The sequence below is a fragment of the Nansenia antarctica genome (genome assembly GCF_963989245.1).
Source record: "Nansenia antarctica genome assembly, chromosome: 10".
Classification (NCBI taxonomy): Eukaryota; Metazoa; Chordata; class Actinopteri; order Argentiniformes; family Microstomatidae; genus Nansenia; species Nansenia antarctica.
The window spans coordinates 33,042,071-33,066,284 of record NC_137680.1 but is presented as its reverse complement, the minus strand read 5'-3'; the positions used below and the strand labels follow the sequence as shown (position 1 = coordinate 33,066,284).

Sequence of the window (24,214 nt, the reverse complement as noted above, 5' to 3'; positions counted from 1 at the left end):
TCGTAAGAATATTTAATTGAAGAAAAGTATAATCATTCTTCCTGTGTTCTTTACAAAGGTTAGATATAAAGGTAAAGGTATATATTTGGACCCGACGTAGCTTGGCTTTGCAGAAACTCGCGGGTCTTGTGAGTAATAGCAATTACACTCAAAATAGTCGAAATTGCATTTGTGATAGTGTTTCGTAGGCTAACGTTTATATTTCAAACTAAAACGTAGCTTTTGGGGTTTTCGGTAGGCTATTAGGTTATGAATCTTAATTCTCGTCAAACATTCATATATATATATATATATATATATATATATATATATATATATATATATATATATATATATTAATATAGCCTATATAATATATATATTTTTTCCCGAATATAGCTAAATGAAATACAAACAACAGAATATCAAAACACTACACATTTGACCCTACAATATATTTTAAAAATGTTTTGTCCTTATATTTTCATACGAGTTCTGAAATAATTTAGTTTAAGTAATGATAGTCCATTGATGTTAAATAATAGTCCATTGATATTGATGATGATAATGATAATGATATTAATAATAATAACCATACAACAATTACAGTAATAATAATAATCATTATTATTATGATGACGTCAGTTTAGGTTAAAGTCTTTACAAAATGAATATGGATGCTCGACATGATTGAGCAGACCGTTAGGCCCACGTCCTCCTATGTCCTCTGTCCAACATGTCTAACATGTCTAACAGACCGAGTTTCATGGATACAAGCGGGCTACTTCTGCCACACCGCACAGAGCTGCAAACCTCTACAATAGTGAGATCAGGGACATTTGACGGAAGCAATGGAGGCTCCTAGCCGAACGATTTAATAGAAACACAGTGAATGCTGGAAATTGTACTTACTTATGAAAATAGGAAAACTAAATAAATACTAAGTAAATATGATCTCCCCTGCTGTCTACACGGACTGGTAATCGACGAGGAAGGAAAACTAAAAAAGTCAGCTCGATATTGGTTTGGTATTAAATATAGCTATCATTTAAACAGAAATGCAAAGCGCTGGAATACCGCATTATGTACTTGCAAAGGAAAGCTGCAGGGGTGCACTAGGGTAACATCAGCCTCTGGGAAATAAATACCTTCCCTTTCAAGATCACACTATTCTTTTTATTTATGATGGAAATGGATTGTGGACATATGAGAAGCACTAATGACAATCTGACAAGGATTTAAAGCAAATAAATACAAAATAAAAAGTATATATATATATATATGGTTGTCACCAAATCTACCGCCACAGTGCTTTCCACAATACTATGATTGGTTACTTGTATAGTATGCATTATGCAACACAGATCACTCACGTATTATAATACTAAGACATATTCAATGATCAAAATAAGTTAAGAAAATGAATTCCAACATGGAGCAGTTTTTACCCAATTCCCCCCCAAATTGCATTCAATCAAACACCACGAAACATTTTAAACACCGCGCCGACAGTTTACACTCCCTCTTTGAACCCCTTGGCTGCATGCAAAGCTCAGCATCCTCGCTGCTGTGCCTGTGACAGTGGAACTCAAGGATTCCTTAGCTGGCCTATACGGAAACATGCAGGGGGATCTTTCACTCAGGGTAAGGCCAATTGGATATGAGACTAAAGTGGTGCTCTGTTTGTAATACGTGCCAAGTAGATAACAACACAGCACTTAGTGTTCAGTGCTTAATGGACTTTTTATGGGTTTGTCTAGTGATCGTGTGACCTATGGCATTTTGGCCTCTCTGTGGCTCTCTCGACAAACTAGATCAGAAACATACCGCCAGAGAGAGAGAGAGAATGAGATAGACGGAGAGAGAGAGTGAGAGAGAGGGGCAAGGTGGGGGATGCAACTTTTCTATTTTCTGCCTATTGCTGACAAACATTGGCCTCTATTGGTAAGCTATCTCTGTGTATACTCATAGGCATCACATCTCTGTACCACTATTCAGCTCTACATAGCAAAAACATATACTATTCTGATCGGTCCATTTTAATTGAAAACCACGTGACCAATTCAAACTAATCTCACACTACAAGACCTAACGTCAAACTAACACCCACCCGGATATCCAAAGCGTAGTGTAATAATGATTCATTTGGAAAGAGAGACAATGATATCAAAGCCTTTGACGGCTCAGGTGATTATGGCAGATATGTTTTGTTGTTGTGCTTTTTCCACACTGTTCCAGGTCTGGAGATGGTAAATATTTTATTCCATATTCCATACATATTACATTCCAAAGAATGTTGTTTTTAGCACAAGGGTAGATGGACCTTTTTATGACACATTTGTAAGCCTCTTTCTTTCTCAAGCAGACTAGTCAACGTCATTGTCGCTTGACCTCTCCAACACTTTCTAACACATGTCAACATAGATAGGCTCCGCAGAATCACTCCTCCTCCAGCTGTATTCTAAAGTCAGTTTAGCCTCCAATTAAATACCCTCTAGTGTGTGTTTGGTTATGGAACATGATTGAGCACCGTCACCATGTTGATGACCACTGAGGTGGTCCTTTTTCATTGTGATGGAACATAGTACAAAAACAAAAACACCTTTATACAGATTTCATGTGCTTGATAAAATGGCCATGTGTGCACTATATATGTAAGGTTTCTAGTTGACTTTGGAGCTCATCTAGACACTATAGGACCAAGGTGACTGCATACTTTGATTTAAAGTGTAAATGACCATCGACAGGACACAGCTCCAATCTTTCTTACCTTTATTATCAAAGATTTTACGGGTGGAATCCGCAAGCGTAAGTCAACGGGACATTTTCCTGATTATTTGTTTATGAGCACGGACCCCGAGTTAGGATCCCAAATGCGTACAGATAATATCTATTATGACAAAGGCACTATTTCAGACTACCCACACACTGATGTCAAGAGACTCAACTACATGGAAAAAACAGTAACAGGAAAAAAACAGCCCAAAAAAATATCAATGTTTAAATCAATGTTAAAATGAATAGAAGCTGTAGTAAATAACCTGTAAAGAGGTTTTGCTGTCTAGTGTTGGTGAGCAGGGTTACTACGTGAGTTATCTCCTCCATGACGTCTGGGGTTGGCTTCCCACTAGATGTCATTAGGGTAGCACCGTTGGTGTGGTTGTCACCGTTAGTCAGCCTACATAACAGCTTCTTTTGAGGTTCTTCTTCACACACCTCAAAAGTCGCTGGTTTCTAAAGATTTAAAGGGAGTGCTGATTTGAACAAAGGCAGGAGGTCACACTGGTCACATGATTCACCCAAAAGGAGATATACAGTGGTCACACCATCTATCACATTATGTCTATACGTTCCCTTGGCCTTGCCTCAAATTCACACACGTCTTGACCAAGTTCCTCAAGGGGGGCAAACGCACCCCCAACTACACACGTTGTAGTCCTGTGTGGAGCAGGGGCGGAGCCTGGTAAAGGCTTTGGGGCAGGGCAGAGGGGGCGGCTCCCCCCCCCCCCTTATTGACCCTGAGCCTCCTCCTCATCGTCACGTATGAACTGGAAGACAGAAGAGAAGTCTTTGCTGGCGTAGCCCCGGGCACACATCATGCGGTAGATCTGGTGGGCCAGGGAGCCCAGAGGCACCGGGGTCTTGGTGTTGGTGGCGGTGTTCTGGGCCAGGCCCAGGTCCTGGGAGAGAAACATCACACACCTCAAACCCTGCTCTGCATGGGCGCACACACACACCTCACACCCTGCTCTGCATGGGCACACACACCTGCTTCTTTTTTATATTCTTTTTTTAATTTGTATTATTATTATAGCCATCCAGGGGGGTACTCCATCAACGTCACTAAAGGAAAATCCAGGTTTATCTGGCGAGACTTCTCAAAATAAGGTTGGATTTGTTTTCTATAAATCTCACAGGATTTATCAGAATAAGCCTGGACTGTCCTTTAGCGACGCTGATGGAACACACCCATGATCTACAACCTAATTAGAGACAAAATTGACAAAGATGTTAACAGAAAAAAATAATTAATTATCATGGAGAATATTTTATGTGCACAGAAACAGGCCTGAGTGCTGAGACCCACCTTGGCCATCAGCTGGGTGCCGAAGCCCCCCTGGTAGTTGTTGCAAGAGGGGACCCCCTCCATGACGCCAGGCACGGGGTTGTAGGTGTCGCTGGACCAGCAGCGGCCGGAGCTCATGTTCAGGATCTTGGCCAGTAGTTTGGGGTCGAGGCCGAGCCTGTGGGAGGGCAGATGGAGGGGGTGAGGTCAGTGCAGCCGCCTTTCAGGAAGGATAGAACGTTTACACAAGAGACTGGCCAGTTTCTGCCCTCTGGCAACACTCTACCTGATGCCCAGGTTCATGGTCTCTATGGAAACACTACCTGATGCCCAGGTTCATGGTCTCTATGGCAACTCTACCTGATGCCCAGGTTCATGGTCTCTATGGCAACACTCTACCTGATGCCCAGGTTCATGGTCTCTATGGCAACTCTACCTGATGCCCAGGTTCATGGTCTCTATGGCAACACTCTACCTGATGCCCAGGTTCATGGTCTCTGCGGTCCCGATCATTCCGATGGCCAGCAGCATGTTGTTGCAGATCTTAGCGGCCTGGAACATAATTGCCACCTGGTCATCTCATTTGTAATAATGTCAACCACTTTTAATGTAACATCTATATAAAGCTGTGTGAGATACATATGCAGATATATACATATACAGATATGTACATATACAGATATATACATATACAGATATATATATCTGATGCCTACCTGTCCAGGGTGTGTGTGTGTGTGTGTGTGTGTGTGTGTGTGTGTGTGTGTGTGTGTGTGGTGTGTGTGTGTGTGTGTGTGTGTGTGTGTGTGTGTGGTGTGTGTGTGTGTGGTGTGTGGTGTGTGTGTGGTGTGTGTGTGTGTGGTAGGTGACCCTACCTGGCCCGTGCCGACCTGACCACAGTAGACCACGTTGGCGCCCATGCAGGCCAGCAGCTCCTTGGCGGCGGTGAACTCCCCCTCGGCCCCGCCCACCATGAAGGTCAGCTTCCCGGAGGTGGCCGCCCCCACGCCTGACACACACACACACACACACACACACACACACACACACACACACACACACACACACACACACACACACACTTTTAGCAGACGTTTTTTTTCATCTAAAGCGACTTAACAATGAAGATGCCTTGCTCAAGGACACACTAGGTGTTCCCATGATCCTTCTGGTGACCAGTCCAACTCGCTAACCACTAGCCCCCCCAGATCTGTTAACACGCATGTCAAGGGCCAGCAGGGCCCTGTGAAGGGATGGATGTGTGGGGTAGTTCCCCTGTGAGAAACAGTAGTTTGTGCTCTTGTTAAGACAAACCCCCCCCCCCCCCCCCCACCAACCCCACACAATTTTTGGGTGAGAAAGAAAATTCCACATAAATACCATTTAAAGTTATAGCGAGGCAAGCCCCCCTATGTTTTGCGGATTATTTACAACAGTTTCAGACTCATTTGATTTCTAAATGTTCCTAATGGGCTCTGTTCTGTTTGAGCTAAGATGCCTGGGATTGTGGGAAGGTAGCAAACATTTCTGGGACAAGGTTCCTATGCCAGCTCTGGGTTGGCTGGAAACACACAGAGACGGAGGGCTCTCCGATCGCATGACATAAATGCGGTGGGGTAACCACCATTTTCAATAGGAGATATTTTCTCAAACGTATTAAAAACGTAAACAAGCCACGCAAAGTGCCAAAATGCGTACATATTTTTTTTAAAAAGCAACCCTTTCATTTCTGTTGCCATAGTTCACTCACTCACTCACTCACTCACTCACTCACTCACTCAGACGGCACTTCAAAGATCTAAGACAAAGTATTACGGGGCTTTTTCTCCTGAAGTGGAGCATTTTTACTGGATTTCGGACTATAAGATGACGAAGATGTGAGGAGCCGGTTTGTGGGATTGTAATTACTGTTCCACAAGAAGAATTCTTTCAAACTGTGCAACTGCCAAACCTCTCTGACGTCTTCTAGGTGGCAAGGCAACACATTAAGGACAGAAACCAGAGGGACATTGTTGTTTACAGTCCCAGAAAGCACAGGGACCAACTGCTTAATTATAGAGAGATTATTTTGAATTAAAAACACTGAGTAAACCGTTAGGTTGCTTACTATCTTATGTCAAGTTTCATTAATGAGAATTTTCAATTGGTTTGTACGGTGTGACAAAAGCTACCTTTGTCAGTCTCCCAACCCCATTACACACGTCTACATATCTAGACCTATGCGTCATAAGTATGTGAAGTTCACCTGATTAAAACACAACATGATGAATTTTCGCTGGGTTCATTTGTCAAGTCAAATCGGCAATTTGTGGTCCTGTGTTTGTGCGTCTGTCCGTGTGTGTGTGTGTGTGTGTGTGCGTGTGCGCGGTCTCCAGATCAAAGGCCGAGTGTTGGTTACAGTGCCATCTTCTGGGTGACAGAAGATCTAATCAGAAACTATAGTACAGCTGTATTGATTACACTCAAAGCAGTTTTCTGACCACTGATAAGAAGTCACACAACCACAGACATTCAAGCATGCCTGCATGGTGGGGCCATTACAACATAAAGTGACACATGCGGCTATACTTAGTTGTACACCCACACACCCACACACACACACACAGACACACCCACACCCACCCACAAGTTCAATGTGGGAAGCTGGACAGCCTTAATCCATGTGCACTACCACAGGAAGGAAGCATATAAATCATTAGTAATCTTTAGGACCTGATCGTAAAACAGGCCAACTTCAACTCAAAGAAAGTGGCTTTTCTCAAGTTAAAAGGGGAGTTCAAACAAACTGTGTGTGTGTGTGGACCCCCAACACTGTCTTGACAATGAGAGTGTGACAGGTTGGAACATTTCTGAAGGCCAGGACTGCTCTCTCTCATCTTACTCCTCCTCCTCCCCCTCCTCCCTGCCCCCCCCCCCCACACACACACACACACACACACAACGTTAACATCAGGCAGTTAAGTCAGTCAAGTAACTCCTCTTTACGAACCAGCGTGTATCTGAAAAGCAGCAAGACTAGTACAGTACCATTATGTCAGACATCAAAGGTAATGACACAGTGTTGGGTTAAACCTCAGCTGAGTTTTATTCATGGAGACACAGACAGCAGCTGGTGAAAGCGGAACAAGTCGGTAATCGACCAAATGTTCTGACTTTTATTCTGAAAAGTGTAAATGAATTTCAACGTTGTCAGAAATCAATGACACACTCGCTAGTCAAGCCCAAATACTCTAATGCAAAGGATTCGGTGAGTAATCCGAATCTGAACATTTGGTTGTTCCCCCGTTCACCAGCTGCTGTCACATGGTAACAGACCATGACTGGACATATGATGGTAACAGATCAACAGAGCCATCACATGGAAGGATATGTGGAGGCTGCCCCAAGCAAGGCTGAGCTTCTCGATCAGGGCCACCTACGACACCCTTCCCAGTTCCCGGAACCTGCACCTCTGGTACGGCACAGAGGAGACCTGCCAACTCTGCAACGCCAACAACCCAAACTTGCGACACATCCTCTCTGGATGCAAGGCGGGACTGACGCAGGGTCGGTACAGATGGCGGCACGACCGGGTGCTGCGCAAACTAGCAGAAATTCTGGAAGCACGCAGACTGGAATCAAACAAGAGCAGCCCAGTCACATCACAGCAGCGGATCCAGTTTGTCCGGCAAGGGGGAGAAAGTCAGGGCAGCAGCACGAAGCAGTGGTCCCTCCTGTCTCCTGGAGGAGAGTGGAACATGAGAGCTGACCTCGATCGACAGCTGAAGTTCCCACACGAGATCACATCAACCTCCCTTCGGCCAGATGTCGTACTCTGGTCTACCCCGATGAGGACAGTCATCATGGTGGAGCTGACCGTTCCATGGGAAGAGGGGATGGAGGCTGCCTTCGAGAGAAAGAAGGAAAAGTACACAGACTTGGCAGCTGCGTGCTCGCAAGCAGGGTGGAGGGCAGTCACCTATCCTGTGGAAGTTGGGTGCAGAGGCTATACAGGAACATCTACACAGCGGCTCCTGAGGTCGCTGGGGATCACAGGATCCAAGCTGAGAAAGGCGCTCAAAGACCTGGCGGAGGAGGCTGAACAAGGGAGCTTCTGGCTCTGGCTCAGAAGAAAGGACAAGGCGTGGGGGAAAGGAGGATCCTAGGGCTGGCTGCAGGGAGTGGCAGGGAGACGTCCCTGTCACTGCTCCACCACCTTGAGATGTTCCGGGATTAAAGGAGCGAAACATCAGTGAAGGGTGGCTCCCGGCTGACGACCCTGCAGTCAGCCCACTGGCACCGTCGGAGGTGCGACAGGCAGCAATGCCCAGCAGGTATACCCACCTGTGCTTTCATCTATTTAATCTGGCTTGCCAGTGACTACTGAGAAAAGAGCAGTTGGCATCCAGGAAAGACTGGTGGGCTGCCAGGGAAGTCTGGCTGGCGGCAGGAAAGACTGCACCGGGGGTGGCGGGGCTAGTTACCCTTTAAACACGTCCTTGTAGCCTTGCTACAGGGACTCCCCAAACTAACTACAAGCAAAATAAGGAAAAAACAACCCGGCGGTCCACCGAGAGGCGGGATGGAAGATGGACCAATCAGGACAGATAACACGGTAACGACTGGAACGGCAACGACTAACGATCAAAGGATCCTGAGAGAATGCAGCTGTGGGTGGTCCAAAGTAACAACCTACTTGGGCCTGCGGATCCACCAGGGGAGGACAAAATGCGGCGGCAGCTATCAGATGCAAACTTGCACTGCGCCAGCAGGTCAGACAAGGAGGAATCAGAGCCAGGTTGAGCACCACAGTGCTACTGATCCCACCATTGCATCCGGTGAGAGAGAGCAAGAACAGCCTCCCCAGCAGGATTTGCAACCACATCTGCACGACCCACAACAGGAGCATCAGAGCAGAACGCCAGGTAGAGAATCCACCAAGGAAACCCCAGAGAAGCCAGACCGGAAACCCAAGATCAAGTGGCCAAAGGCCAGCGACAAGGATTCATGGAGAAACTTCGACGAAAGCTTACATACCACCCTCCAGAACAGTCTAAGAGGCAGCACAACGTCCAAGCTGAACATCTTCGGCCATATCATCTATGAGGAAGGCAAGGGAAGATTTGGAGAGATGCCTCAGAGGAGGACCGTTCCTAGGCAGAGCGGGAGACGGGAGAGAGAAATCCTCCAGCTGGTAAAGGAGCGGCGACGTTTGCGGAAGGCATGGAGGAGAGCTGAGGAAGAGGAGAAGGAGGGCTTGCAGAACCTCTGGAGTCAGATCAGAACCAGACTCACCCACCTGAGGCGAGCTGAAAGGATCAGGAAACGTAGAAGCAACAAGGAAAAGGCAAGGACGAACTTCTTCCGGGACCCGTTCAAGTACGCCCGGGGTTTGCTTGAGGAGACGAAATCGGGGAAGCTGCAGACCACCGAGCAGGAGCTGGAGGAACACATCAAGGACCAGCTCAGTGACAGCCAAAAGGAGAGTCCCCTTGGTTCCCCAGGGCACGTACCGCTCCCACCCGAGCCCTCTTCTCAGTTTGACACCACTCCCCCCAGATGGTCTGAAGTTAAGCAGGCGGTGGAGCATGCGAGAGCTGCATCTGCACCCGGACCAAATGGCGTCTCCTATAGGGTATACAAGAACTGCCCAATGACCCTGAAGCTTTTGTGGAGACTAATGGGCATTGCCTGGAAAACAGAATCCATCCCTTCAGCATGGAGCAGAGCAGTCACTACCTTCATCCCGAAAGAGAAAGACTCCCATAACATCAGCCAATTCAGAGGCATAGCCTTATTGAATGTGGAGGGGAAGATCTTCTTCTCAGTGATGGCAAAGCGCATGACCAGCTACCTCCTGGCAAACAATTACATCGACACCAGCTGTCAGAAGGCAGGCGTCCCAGGATTTCCTGGCTGCGTGGAGCACTCGGCTATGATCTGGGAACAGATCCAGACAGCGAAGCGGAGCAAATCAGATCTGCACGTCGTTTGGCTGGACCTTGCAAATGCATATGGGTCTGTTCCCCACCAGCTCATCCATTTTGCCCTCAAATTCTTCCACATACCACCGTGCATCCAGAGCCTACTAGCAACCTACTTTAACAACTTCCATGTATGCTACACAACCCAGGAGTTCTCAACGTGTTGGCACCGGCTGGAGAAAGGGATAGCGATGGGTTGTTCGATCTCCCCCATCCTTTTCACAGCAGCGTTTGAGATCATCCTAATCGGCGGAAGACAGATGGTCCGAGGAATCAGATCCCAGTCAGGTCTGCGACTCCCAGCCCTACGGAGCTATATGGATGATGTCACCACACTCCTTCAGACAGCAGCGTGCACAGCGAGACTTCTGAAGAGGTTTGAGGAGCTCCTAAAATGGGCCCGGATGAGGATAAAACCAACTAAGTCCCGCAGTCTCTCAATCAGGAAAGGAGTCCGGAATGACAACATCTCTTTCTCAGTGGATGGCGAGAAGATCCCGCTGCTAGTGGACCATCCTGTGCGAAGCCTCGGAAGGCTTTACACGGCTGACCTTTCTGACAAGCACATGGCTTCTTCTGTCACTTCCCAGCTCTTGGACGGCCTGAAGAAGATCGACCAAAGCCTCCTGCCAGGGAAATTCAAGGTGTGGTGTTACCAGTTCACCTTATACCAACGTCTCATGTGGCCCCTGAAGTTGTGTGACATCACTTTAACAACAGTGCTGAAGTTGGACGCAAAAGCCAACAACTACATCCGCAAGTGGCTGGGCCTTCCCCGCTGCCTCACTAATACAGCGCTGTTTGGAAGAACCACACTGAAGCTCCCACTGAAATCCATCAGCCTGGGCTATAAACAGGAGAAAGTGAGACTTGTGTTCGAGCTGAGAGACTCACCCGACCCGTTTGTCCAACAAAGCAAGGCCCAGGTTCGCACAGGACGCAAGTGGGATGCCACGCAGGCAGTTGACCAGGCCATCAATCGCTTGAAACACCAGGAGATCGTCGGGGTGCTGCAGCCAGGCAGGATTGGTTTTGGATGGGGATCAGCACCCAAGATGTGGTCCAAGGCAACGAGGAAGGAAAGGAAAGATCTAGTGATCTCTGAAGTCGTAAAGATCGAAGAGGAGTGCTACAAAATCAGAGCCGTGGGCCAACAACAGCAAGGAAGGTGGACAACGTGGGAGGCTGTGATCAACAGAGCCATCACATGGAAGGATATGTGGAGGCTGCCCCAAGCAAGGCTGAGCTTCTCGATCAGGGCCACCTACGACACCCTTCCCAGTTCCCGGAACCTGCACCTCTGGTACGGCACAGAGGAGACCTGCCAACTCTGCAACGCCAACAACCCAAACTTGCGACACATCCTCTCTGGATGCAAGGCGGGACTGACGCAGGGTCGGTACAGATGGCGGCACGACCGGGTGCTGCGCAAACTAGCAGAAATTCTGGAAGCACGCAGACTGGAATCAAACAAGAGCAGCCCAGTCACATCACAGCAGCGGATCCAGTTTGTCCGGCAAGGGGGAGAAAGTCAGGGCAGCAGCACGAAGCAGTGGTCCCTCCTGTCTCCTGGAGGAGAGTGGAACATGAGAGCTGACCTCGATCGACAGCTGAAGTTCCCACACGAGATCACATCAACCTCCCTTCGGCCAGATGTCGTACTCTGGTCTACCCCGATGAGGACAGTCATCATGGTGGAGCTGACCGTTCCATGGGAAGAGGGGATGGAGGCTGCCTTCGAGAGAAAGAAGGAAAAGTACACAGACTTGGCAGCTGCGTGCTCGCAAGCAGGGTGGAGGGCAGTCACCTATCCTGTGGAAGTTGGGTGCAGAGGCTATACAGGAACATCTACACAGCGGCTCCTGAGGTCGCTGGGGATCACAGGATCCAAGCTGAGAAAGGCGCTCAAAGACCTGGCGGAGGAGGCTGAACAAGGGAGCTTCTGGCTCTGGCTCAGAAGAAAGGACAAGGCGTGGGGGAAAGGAGGATCCTAGGGCTGGCTGCAGGGAGTGGCAGGGAGACGTCCCTGTCACTGCTCCACCACCTTGAGATGTTCCGGGATTAAAGGAGCGAAACATCAGTGAAGGGTGGCTCCCGGCTGACGACCCTGCAGTCAGCCCACTGGCACCGTCGGAGGTGCGACAGGCAGCAATGCCCAGCAGGTATACCCACCTGTGCTTTCATCTAACAGACCATGACTGGACATATGATGGTAACAGACCATGACTGGACATATGATGGTAACAGACCATGACTGGACATATGATGGTAACAGACTGGACATATGATGGTAACAGACCATGACTGGACATATGATGGTAACTAGAGATGCTCCGATCAGGGTTTTTGGTGCCGATCACTGATCACCGATCACTGGAATCAGTGATCTGCCGATCCGATATCACCGATCACCGATCACAGTGTCGAAAATGGCAATTGAAGCATTCTATTTATTGTGTAGCATTATTTATGTTTTTAATTATTCTTAACACCATTGACATTGTATATTAAGTATTCAAATGAAATTAGGAGATGAGAAAGTATCATGAATTGACAACCATCTGTTTTATTGAATTCACAACCACCTGTAGCTTACTTCAGGAAAAACAAATAAAATGTGAAAATAAAAATCATAATAAATAAAATGTACACTGTCACATCAAATGTGCAACATTCCACTCGAATGAGAGGAACTAGGGGCTCTTAGAGAACTTGGAGCTTATACTGTAGCTTTCCTGAGGAACAAAAAACATTGCACCTAAGGAGATTTCTAAGGAGATTTCAGACTCAAACCTTACTTCTGATTAAGCAGCACGCAAGGACTTTCAATACCACGAATATCATACGGCATTTGAAATATTTTCGCCCCGGCAGCGTATAGCGTGGATCCAGGCAGGAAACAAGGCGTTTGAACCCGGCGTCTTCCACAACAGACAGGGGCTGCAGATCAAGGCATATGAATTCCATTACTTTCGCATTTATTTCCTTTCGTTTCTTGTTGTCGTTGCCGTATGGTTGCTGTTGTTTCAATGTCTCTGTAACAGTTAACTGAGTGAGTGGCGTCGAACGTTCTTTCGACGACTCTTTCTCTCTGGCCTTAGCGCTCGCCAATTTATCAAACTCGTTAAATTCCTTGGTGTGACAAGCCTTCAAATGCCGTATGATATTCGTGGTATTGAAAGACCTTGCGTGCGTTCCTCCGCGAGGTATTTCTTTTGAGCAGACATTACAAACTGCATATTTGTTGTCTCTTTCCGACACTGTGTAATATTGCCAGACTGGCGACGCCATTTCTCTATGTAAACTGATCGGCCGTGTTTGATCGGCTGTTTTGAGAACTCCGATCAAAACCGATCAAGGGCATATCGGCCGATATCGATCGGCGCCGATCAGATCGGAGCATCTCTAATGGTAACAGACTGGACATATGATGGTAACAGACTGGACATATGATGGTAACAGACTGGACATATGACGGTAACAGACTGGACATATGATAGTAACAGACTGGACATATGATGGTAACAGACCATGACTGGACATAGTCTGCTATTGTAGGAATTGGAGCGTACAAACGAAACTGAGACTTGGTGCCAGTGTAAAGCCGACCGTGTCGGCATTTATTTAACTGTTGACATAGCGCCCATAGCAACATATAACACTTCCTTATTTGCTACCTATAATGCTACCTATAACCCCACCTATAACCCCACCCCCCAGTGACCGGCATTAAAGTGCCCACACACAATTCCCCATAACCGAACACACAGGTGAATTATGTACATCATACTGCTTAGTATTGTCCGCTACAGACCTCCCCCCAGAATTCACCATAATTGAGAACAGTCACCATTGCGGGGCCCGGATCACCCGTCCAAAACGGCTCTGTAAAACCGGAGCGGGGACTGAAAGTTCAACAGTGGCCTGCTTATGAGGGACAGCAGGTGGTTTTTTAGAGGCTTTGTGGCGGCATAGCTGGAGGGTGGCCCCGCCTCGGGGGCCGAGCCAACCCCACGGGCTGGTCCAGATCCAAGTGAGCTGGTTTAAGTCGGTGCACTGAAATGTAATCAGGCTTACCCCCGATGTCCACCAGGAAAGCCTTGTCTCCAGCCTCCAGAACACGAAACGGACCGCCATAGGGCGGTTGAAATGGTCCTCGGTGGGCGTCATGGCAGATGAACACATACTCCTCCCTCCGCAGGCTGGGTGGCATATACGACTGGGGTAGCCCATGCTGTGAGGTGGGTACAGGTGCGAAAACCGTGGCGTTATCCAGCAGCACGGCCCGCTGTTTGAGCGCCGACCAAGGGGTCGTGGCGTTAGGGAGGAAATCCCCAGGAACCCATAGTGGCTGTCCATAGACCAGCTCGGCGGATGGTGACTGGAGGTCTTCTTTAGGGGCGGTCCTAAGGCCCAACATGACCCACGGGAGCCTGTCAACCCAACCACTTTGAGGCTGGCCCGAAGTGCAGCTTTCATAGAACGATGAAACTGCTCACACAACCCGTTGGCCTGTGGGTGATATGCGGTGGTGCGGTGTAGCTTCATCCCCAGGCCTCCGGCAACCGCACTCCAGAGCTCAGAGGTGAACTGTGGCCCCCGGTCAGTGGAGACGTCCGATGGAGCACCGAACCGGGCGACCGAAGTGCCAATGAACGCACGAGCCACCTCAGCAGTCGTGGTAGATGATAGTGGAACGGCCTCCGGCCACCGTGTGGTTCTGTCGACCATTGTGAGGAGATAGGTGAACCCATGAGAAGGTGGCAAAGGCCCAACCAGGTCCACATTGACATGATCAAATCTCCTCTCCGGCACTGAAAAATGTGCCAGAGGGGCCTTCATATGTCGATGCACCTTAGAGCGCTGACACATGACACAGGCATCTGCCCACTTCTGAATGTCCTTTCTAAGCCCGTGCCAGACAAACTTAGCTGCCACCAGTTTTTGGGTGGGACAGGCCATGAATAGCGTCAGAAACCTGTCGTCTCCACCCAAGGGGCACGACGGGCCGTGGCTGCCCAGTGGATATGTCACACAGGAGCGTGGTCCCGGTGTCGTCAAAGACCACGTCCTCCAACTTAAGCCCTGTGACAGCCGTCCTGAGGGCCTGAGGATCTTGGTCAGAGGCCTGATCACCTGCCATGCGGGCGTAGCCGATGCCGAGGTGAACTGCACCTGCGACTGCCCGGGAGAGGCAGTCAGCAACCCGGTTGTCCTTCCCTGCAACATGTTGAATGTCGGTGGTGAACTCAGAGATGAAGGACAGCTGGCGCTGCTGACAGGCAGACCACGGCTCTGAAACCTTCGCCATTGCAAACATCAATGGCTTGTGGTCCACGAAAGCTGTGAATGGCCGGCTTCCAACAGAAAACGGAAGTGCCGAACGGCGAGGTAGAGGCCCAGGAGCTCCCGATCGAAGGTGCTGTATTTACGTTCGTTAGGGCGGAGCTGCCGGCTGAAAAAAGCGAGTGGCTGCCAAGCTCCCTTCACCCACTGCTCATGCACCGCCCCGACTGCATAGTCAGAAGCATCCGTGGTTATGGCAATCGGTGCATTCGGCGAGGGATGTGCCAGCATAGTTGACCTAGCCAAAGCTCTCTTAGTGCCAGTGAAAGCATCGTCCATCTCCACAGACCAGCCGATGATGTGCTTGGCGGTCTTGCCTTTAAAAGCCTCATACAAGGGCCGCATAAACCAGGCTGCTCGTGGAACAAAGCGGAGGTAAAAGTTCACCATGCCTAAAAACTCCTGCAGGGCCTTGATCGTGAGTGGGCATGGAAAATCCATGATAGCGTCTACCTTTGAGGCCAGGGGCACTGCCCCGTCCCTAGTAATGCGATGTCCAAGGAAATCGATTGAAGTCAGCCCGAACTGGCATTTGGCTGGATTGATGATCAGGCCATGCTGGTTAAGCCTTTCAAAGAGAGTTCTTAAATGAGACACATGCTTTGCCATGGAAGCACTGGCGATAAGAATGTCATCCAGATAAACGAACAGGAATGGCAGGTCCCTAAGCATGGTGTCCATCAGCCGCTGAAAAGCCTGTGCCGCGTTTTAAAGACCAAACGGCATACGGAGGAACTCAAAAAGGCCGAATAGGGTGATCACTGATGTTTTCGGGACGTCCTGTGAATGGACAGGCACCTGGTGATAGCCACGAACTAGGTCCACCTTAGAGAACACCAACCTCCCCGCCAGCCGGGCAGAAAATTCCTGAATGTGTGGGATTGGGTAACGGTCAGGGGTAATGTCATTGAGGCGGCGGTAATCGCCACACCCACCACCAGGTTTCGGGACGATGTGCAGTGGAGAAGCCCAGGGGCTGTTTGACCAGCGAATAATGCCAAGGCGCTCCATGGTGTCAAACCCCGCCTTAGCAACGTCGAGCTTAGCTGGATCCAGGCGTCGGGCACGAGCATAGACCGGTGGTCCAGTAGTGGCGATGTAATGCTCAACCGCATGCTTAGTGGCGGCTGACGAGAAAGTGGACTCCGTAAGACTCTGGAACTCAGCCAAGAGGCGGGAAAACACATCAGCAGAAGAAAGAGCACTAGACAGTCTTGTCGTGCCCGCACCACTGAGTGCACATGCGAGGGAACTAAAAGTCTCTGCGTTGATGAGTCGTCGGTTCTTGACGTCCACCAAAAGGCCGTTAGCGCAGAGGAAGTCGGCGCCAAGAAGTGGAGTAGACACCGTAGCCGTAATAAACTCCCAGTTTACGCTGTCCTCCGAAGCACAGTGGTATTTTCCTCATCCCAAAAGTGCGGATGGGGCTGCCGTTGGCAGCTTCCAGAATGGGGCCATGTTTGTTGCTCTGGATCTCTATCCGTGATGCAGGCAGGACGCTCAGGTGAGCCCCTGTGTCACAGAGGAACCGCCTTCCCGAAACTGTGTCCGTAATGAACAACAAGCTAGCTGAACGGTCGACACTCATGGCAGCTACTGAGCGCCGGCCCTGGTGTTTCCCGACGTATCAAAGTTGCACGGGGGGCGGCACCTCCTAGCTTTGGAGCCATATTGTGCGTGGTAGTAACACAGGCCTGTGGCTTGTTGCCGCCGGCCCACAGCGGGAACCTCCACTGTATCTCCAGGCCACGATGGGTTAACACTGTCTGAACCTCGAATGGCCATGCTGCACTGTTGCACACCAACAGAAAAAAACTTATCTGCCTCTCTAGCCAAAGCACGGCTATCTTTAATAATTGAGTTAGCTAATGCAGCCCGAACCTGTAATGGTAGCTGTTGCAGGAATAGTTCATTAAAAAGAAAACATGGCTTATGATCCCCTAGGAGAGCTAACATATAATCCATCAACTCTGAGGGTTTAGCCTCGCCGAGGCCGTGCAGAGAGAGCAGCTGACGGGCACGTTCAGATTCAGTTAAACAAAAAGTCTCTAGTAAGTACGCTTTTCAATACTCCAATTTTGTTGTGCTCAGGAGGCTGCTCAAGAATACTCACAACCCTGGCTGCTGTAGAGCTCCCGAGAGCAGAGACGACATAGTAGAATTTCGTAGCATCCACGGTAATTCCTTTAAGCACGAACTGTGCCTCCGTCTGAGCAAACTATACTGTCGGCTGTTTTTCCCAGAACTCAGGCAACTTCACCGCGACAGCGTTCGTTGTAGCCGGTGCGTTATCCATAGTTGAAAAAACAAAAACAATATAATCCTTGGAAAGCGTCCCAAAGCAACGTCAGGGTCACCACTGTAGAAATTGGAGCATACAAACGTAACAGAGGCTTGGTGCCAGTATAAAGCCGACCGCGTCTGTATTTATTTAACCGTTGACATAGCGCCCATAGCAACATACAACACTTCCTTATATGCTACCTATAATCCTCATACGTCACACCCCAGTGACCGGCATTAAAGTGCCCGCACACAATTCCCCATAACCGAACACACAGGTGAATTATGTACATCATGCTGCTTAGTAGGGCTGCAACGATTAGTCGACATAATCGACGACGTCGATCATAAAAACTCGTCGACGTGGAATTTTAGTGTCGACTAATCGTATTTTTAATTTAAATAAAAAATAAACGTTTTTTTTTTATTTTTTAAAGCTTGTTATAAAAAAAGGTAACATTAACATGAAACATGAAATTATATTAAACTAAGATAATGCGACGGTTATCTTAATTTTTCAAACCTGCTCATTACAGAAAACGTAAACAACATTTCTATCATCGCTTGCGCATTCAGGCCGACGAGGCAGTCAGAAACATGTCAGAGTCACGTGCTACCAAGCGGACCAATCACGTGCAGTGCGGTCTGCGTTGTTCTGCGTAGCACTAGCCCCTTTTTGAGATTCTGGGGAAGGTGCGCGTCGTCTGTGTGACGCAGAAGCATAAATCCGTTTATTATTTATTTTGTTTCATTGAAACAAAGATTGATTATTGTATGTATTAAATGTTTTGGAAGGTCCAAATTCAAATATTTCATGAGTCATTATTTGAATTTGCAATGGGAACGTATGTTAAGCCAGAGAGACTGGACAACAGGGTGACATTCACAGGTGTGCAGACTTGAGAAGGTGAGGTACAACATGCACTGGAGCCCGCGGCCACTGCCGTGGCCACACGACTAATCGCGACTAATCGGAAAAATGATCGACAGATTAGTCGACTACCAAAATAATCGTTAGTTGCAGCCCTACTGCTTAGTATTGTCCGCTACACTATGAAACAACCAGTTTGTCACTGGGACAAGAAGTTCCCTTTCGACAACAAATGTTTTCAGGGGGGTGGCTGCTGGGATCTGAGAATGTGTTTCGGATCAAATTCCAAATGCTCCGATTGATTTGAAATGATCCATATTAGAAAATGCACTCATAAGCTCTTTTGGGGAAAAAACAAACAAAAAAAAAACAAAAAAGGTCCAAAACATGACCAATGACAGATCGGAGTGGTTGGTCATCAGATCACAGCCCTTTACCTCCTGATACAGCTGCATCCATACACACTGCTGTCTTTACCTCCTGATACAGCTGCATCCATACACACTGCTGTCTTTACCTCCTGATACAGCTGCATCCATACACACTGCTGTCTTTACCTCCTGATACAGCTGCATCCATACACACTGCTGTCTTTACCTCCTGATACAGCTGCATCCATACACACTGCTGTCTTTACCTCCTGATACAGCTGCAGTGTTTCCTCTATATGCATTTATTGGTGGCGGGCCGCCACGAATGAATTTCCTCCGCCACTAATTGATTCAGTCCACAAAAAAAAAAAAAAAATCCACCTCTGAACATTTTAGCTGATTAAAATATATCTGATCCTAGATCAGCGCTATAATGGATGTTGACTAAAAGTGCACCTAAATCCACGCCCATCTCTCTCTAACCGCTGATCCAAAATCAGATTAATGACATTAAACATTCAGTTGACGACGTGACACTAGGGCTGCAACTAACGATTATTTTGGTAGTCGACTAATCTGTCGATTATTTTTTCGATTAGTCGTGTGGCTTTTCGCTGCGCGTAAATGGCGACGCAGAAGCATAAATCCGGCTTAACTAGCTATCTAACCTAACGTTACGCCAAGCTACAGCTGCTCACAGAGCTAGTTGATTGGCTAGCTAGCATTGCTGGCTAGACTACAGACAGCTCACGTTAGTAGGCTACGCTTGGCGCTGTTTATCTTACAGACAGCTCGCTGGTGGACTCAACATAATTGAAATAGCATTCACTTATCAAGCATCATTCATGATCATCCACCATGACTACCTGGTATTTTAATAGCGACCACCCCTCACTTCATTTCATCTCGCGTTCTCCTGGCTTCAACATGGAAAACCCCTGCTACGTAACGTTACATACAAGCGCCTCTGTCTGTCACATGCGTGCCACAGGGCAAATAAATTAATAGCACAAACGCTCATAGCATGTACAGCCCTGTCCATGAGACGTTGTTTTCCAACATGTAACAGTAAAGCTAACATAAACATTACGACCCTAACAATATAACGTTAGCCAGTTGGCTAACAACGTTAGCTAAAACTTACCCAGCTGATTCTTGCATGGCTCCCGTTCCCCCCAAAAAAAAAAAAAAAAAAATGATTAGTCGACAACAACATTTCACGTCGACGAATTTTCGTAATCGATTAGTCGTGACTAATCGACTAATCGTTGCAGCCCTACGTGACACAAGGGCTTGGTCTAAAGAGATTTAGATTGGTCTAAATGTGAACCATCTAAAAGATACAAAAAGCTGATCTAGCTAGCTAGGTGCACAAATAAGATACCACGTTAAATTAAACGAAAACAGCGACAGATGGATGGATTTTTCAAGAAAAAAGATGTCCCTGACACTTCAAACATTGCTGAAGCTAGCAGTGGCTATGAGCGATCCGAAACTGCATGGCTGGCAGGAGCAAAGGAGCTAGGTGGTGGATCAGCTAACAACGTTTATGGCGGGGTACCACCACCACCAGCTACAACTACAGCGGGAGAACAAGCAGCAGCTACTGTGCGCTGTGGTATGTACACCAACATATATTACTTTCGTTTGTTACTTTTATTTGGACTTTGGATTTTAAGACCACTTTAATTCATGAAAAGGTCCAGAGTTTCTTGTTGCAAACGGAGGAAGGACAAACAACAGGTGCGTTGAAACCAACACCCAATCATGCCAGGACGATGGCTCATTTGATAATTTTGACAGACATGATAGACATGATAGACATGATAGCCATCACATCTAGTTGAAAAACTGTCGCAAGTTGAAGAACTCGCGCAAGTTGGAAATACTCGGAAACTTTCGCCAAGTTGGACATACTTTTCCTGTTGTGTTTGAGACGGAGCCAAGACTGCTCGTTTGGAAGGACATTGGATCCGTGAGTAACGTAAACCTTCAGAGCTGATGGATGGAAACCGGTATCACAAGTTTATATTCTGTATATTCTTTTATTTTATTTTTTTGCCATCCTCCCTCTAGTTTTGGTTGAAATTAGGTCGTTGTTTTGAGCGCGCGTGCACGCGGAAAAAAAAATCGCGTGTTGGCATATAAGACGCCAACAGTGTGCAGTTGATGTGGTTGTGAGTGTTGTGGCATGAGATATGAAACAGCAGAAAGGTTAAGGCAACATGAGGATATTGGAAATAATGCTGAAATAGATGGAGATTGGACCCTCCGTTTCAGAGACTTGGACACCTCGCTCATACATCATTGAGTGTCACGGTCGCCCTGAGCTCGTTAGATGCACAGCGTGCGGACAGGGCTCTCCGCCACTAATGTAAAAATTCCTGGAGGAAACACTGAGCTGCATCCATACACACTGCTGTCTTTACCTCCTGATACAGGTGCATCCATAAACACGGCTCCCAGCTTCTCGGCGGCAGCAGCCATCTCTTTGGAAACGGACGGGTCGATGGTGCTGGAGTCAATGAGCAAAGAGCCTTTCTTCACCTTCCTGTAGAAAGTAAAACAGTTCAAACACCACCTCCATAGCCTAGTTTTAGACAACATACCACCTCCATAGCCTAGTCTTAGACAACACACCATCCCCATAGCCTAGTTTTAGACAGAACCCCCCCCCTAGTCATGGACAACACACCACCTCAATACCCCCCCCCCCCCCCCCCATAGCCTAGTCTTGGACAACACACCACCCCCATAGCCTAGTCTTAGACAACACAGGACAGTGACATGGAGAGAGTGAGGGACAGAGGCTGGGTTGAGAGTGAGAGAGTGAGTGACAGAGGATGGGTTGTTTACTTGAGGATCCCGTTGGGTCCGGTGTAGACATCAATGACATTGGGACTGGAGGGCAGCATGGTGACGATGCGGTCTGCCTTGTCTGCTACCTCTGCAGGGCTGTCCAGAATCTGAACATCACAGAGAAGAAGAAACACATTTGTGAGTTATGAAAACATAGAGTTATGAAAACAGATTTTTTTTTGTTTCGTTTTTTGTGTCCCACCAGAGCACCCATCTCTTGGAGTTCTTTGCAAGACTCAGGGAACACGTCCGTGGCAATGACTGGGTATCCATGCTTCAACAGGTTCTTGGCCATTGGGTTTCCCATGTTACCCAGTCCAATGAACCCCACCTGAGTCTTCAAGGCCATGGACCTGGTGGAGACTGGAAGACGGAGGAACAACTGGATTATTCATGTTACTGATTGAAAGCAAATCAAAGTGACTACTGAGATTGTCTCTATCCCAAAAACGATTCGCATTCTCTCAAATATTAGGCCTAAGCCATGCTGTGAGAGCTCTGAGAACAGAATATGAGATGATCTATTTTGAAACGCCAACGAAAAAATGTAACATTAGGATGTGTTAACATGACAATATGATACATTTGAGATATGTTGGGTCAAAGTTGTAATAATACAAAAATGGTTCCCTTGTGCAATCAAACATCATGCAGCATGACTCCATGCCCTTCTGTTTCAATGTAATCCAAAAGTAACTACACTATCAATGTTTACTTAAGAAGTGCACACATTGACTAATGTGGTAAGCAGACTTGATAGTTTGTGGCACAATAGTCTAAAAGCAATGGGAATTGAACATAAAACTAAAACACAATAGGACCAACCAAGGCAACCAAGGACAGGACAGATACATGAGATGGTGACCACCTGCATACAGACATTAAAAGGCTTGCACACTAGCCTAGCCTAATTGTTCTATTGCAAGGTGACTCTCTGCCAGCAACAGATCACACACATGACATGTGTGCATACCCAAACCCGTATAGCATGGAACCAACTGCACAAATCAGAGGTAGAGAAAATGCCTAACGATACATAACTATAGTATTCATACTTAAAAAACAATGTTTTGCTCTGTATGAAAACATACTATATGAAAGTAGAGCTGTATCGGCTAAAGGGCACATTATAAATACCCTGGTGAGAGGGGGGTGGGGGCAGTCAGGTGTCTCACGTGCCTTTCCCCACCCATCTTCACTGTAACCAGGAGAAACCCCACGTTCACCCACCACTCCTGGCAGGAGGAGTGTGCCCAGACTACTTCTATCACCATACAACACACTGACTGGTGCACAAACCACCCATTGCTTTGTGGTGATCTTGCTATTAAAATAAAGGTGGCTAGGTGCTTTTCGCACAGTTGGGTTAGGGCATTCCAGACAGGGCAGTGCAACACTAGGCATAGAAGATGCCAACAGTGCAGTTGATGTGGTTGTGTGAGTGTTGTGGCATGAGATATGAAACAGCAGAAAGGTTAAGGCAACGTGAGGATATTGGAAATAATGCTGAAATAGATTTCGATTGGACCCTCCGTGTCAGAGACTTGGACACCTGGCTCATACATCATAGATACGTCATACATCATACGTCATTGAGTGTCACGTTCGCCCTGGACTCGTTAGATCAGGTAGGTAGGTAGCTGCACATGTGTATAGTAGATGGTTTTAACCCGAAAAACCCCCAAATTAGACGCTCAACGAGAGCAATGCCATGGCATGACTGTCGCTAAGCAAGCTAGCACTTCCATCAAACGACGTCGAGCTAATCCAGCTAGCCAGCTAATCAACTTCTCATCAATCATTTGCAAGCAACTGCCGTTCATTTTATGACGGGAAATGGTCAAAGCAACCCGGAGTAAAACGACAGCAAGACAACCAGGCAGCTACGTGAGAGTTTAAACCTCCTTACCCAGAGCAAGGTCGACATGCTTAAAGCACCTTCTTCCCACTAGTGTCCGAGACCCCCTGAACACAGCAGCCATGCTTCTCTCCTCTGGTGTCCTGTGACAGCATTGGGCAGGTTGTGAATGACAGGTGCTCTCTCCATTCGCAGAACAGTTCCCTCAGACCCATGTCCAATGAAAACGGTGGGGGGCGGGACATCAAGGATCTTTCCCAGTCTGAAGGGCATGACTGGAACACTGTGAAGTATGCTCAGTCAGAATTACATTTAGTAAAAGTTAAGAGTTAAAGATCTCGAAATGACATTCACCTTATGAGCCAGTCCGAGTACAACAAGTAATGCAATTGAGATGAAAACTATAACATATTCATTGCAAGTCATTCACAGATCATCATAATGCTAATGGTCATCATTATGATCATCATATACAATATGCAATTTCTCATCAGTTCATTAATCAACACTAATTAATACATCCACTTCAATCTATCAACAACACCAGTGTACTGTATACATTTCAACAACACACATTTTTCAGGTACAGAATGGCTCTCAGTTGGATAGGCTACTTCA

The 24,214-nt window shown here is 47.5% G+C and overlaps 1 protein-coding gene across 1 annotated transcript; it reads right to left on the bottom strand.

The window, feature by feature from the left end:
• Window positions 1-2,297: 2,297 nt before the first annotated feature.
• On the bottom strand, window positions 2,298-23,736 carry hibadhb (3-hydroxyisobutyrate dehydrogenase b). The gene is made up of 8 exons (XM_080540430.1): window positions 23,648-23,736; window positions 21,941-22,101; window positions 21,736-21,845; window positions 21,309-21,430; window positions 4,921-5,054; window positions 4,521-4,597; window positions 4,067-4,223; window positions 2,298-3,659 (listed from the first exon to the last, which is right to left on the bottom strand). Exons 1-8 carry the CDS (start codon window positions 23,718-23,720, stop codon window positions 3,489-3,491), a joined length of 1,005 nt encoding a protein of 334 aa, XP_080396556.1. The 5' UTR covers window positions 23,721-23,736; the 3' UTR covers window positions 2,298-3,488.
• Between the last annotated feature and the right edge of the window lie 478 nt (window positions 23,737-24,214).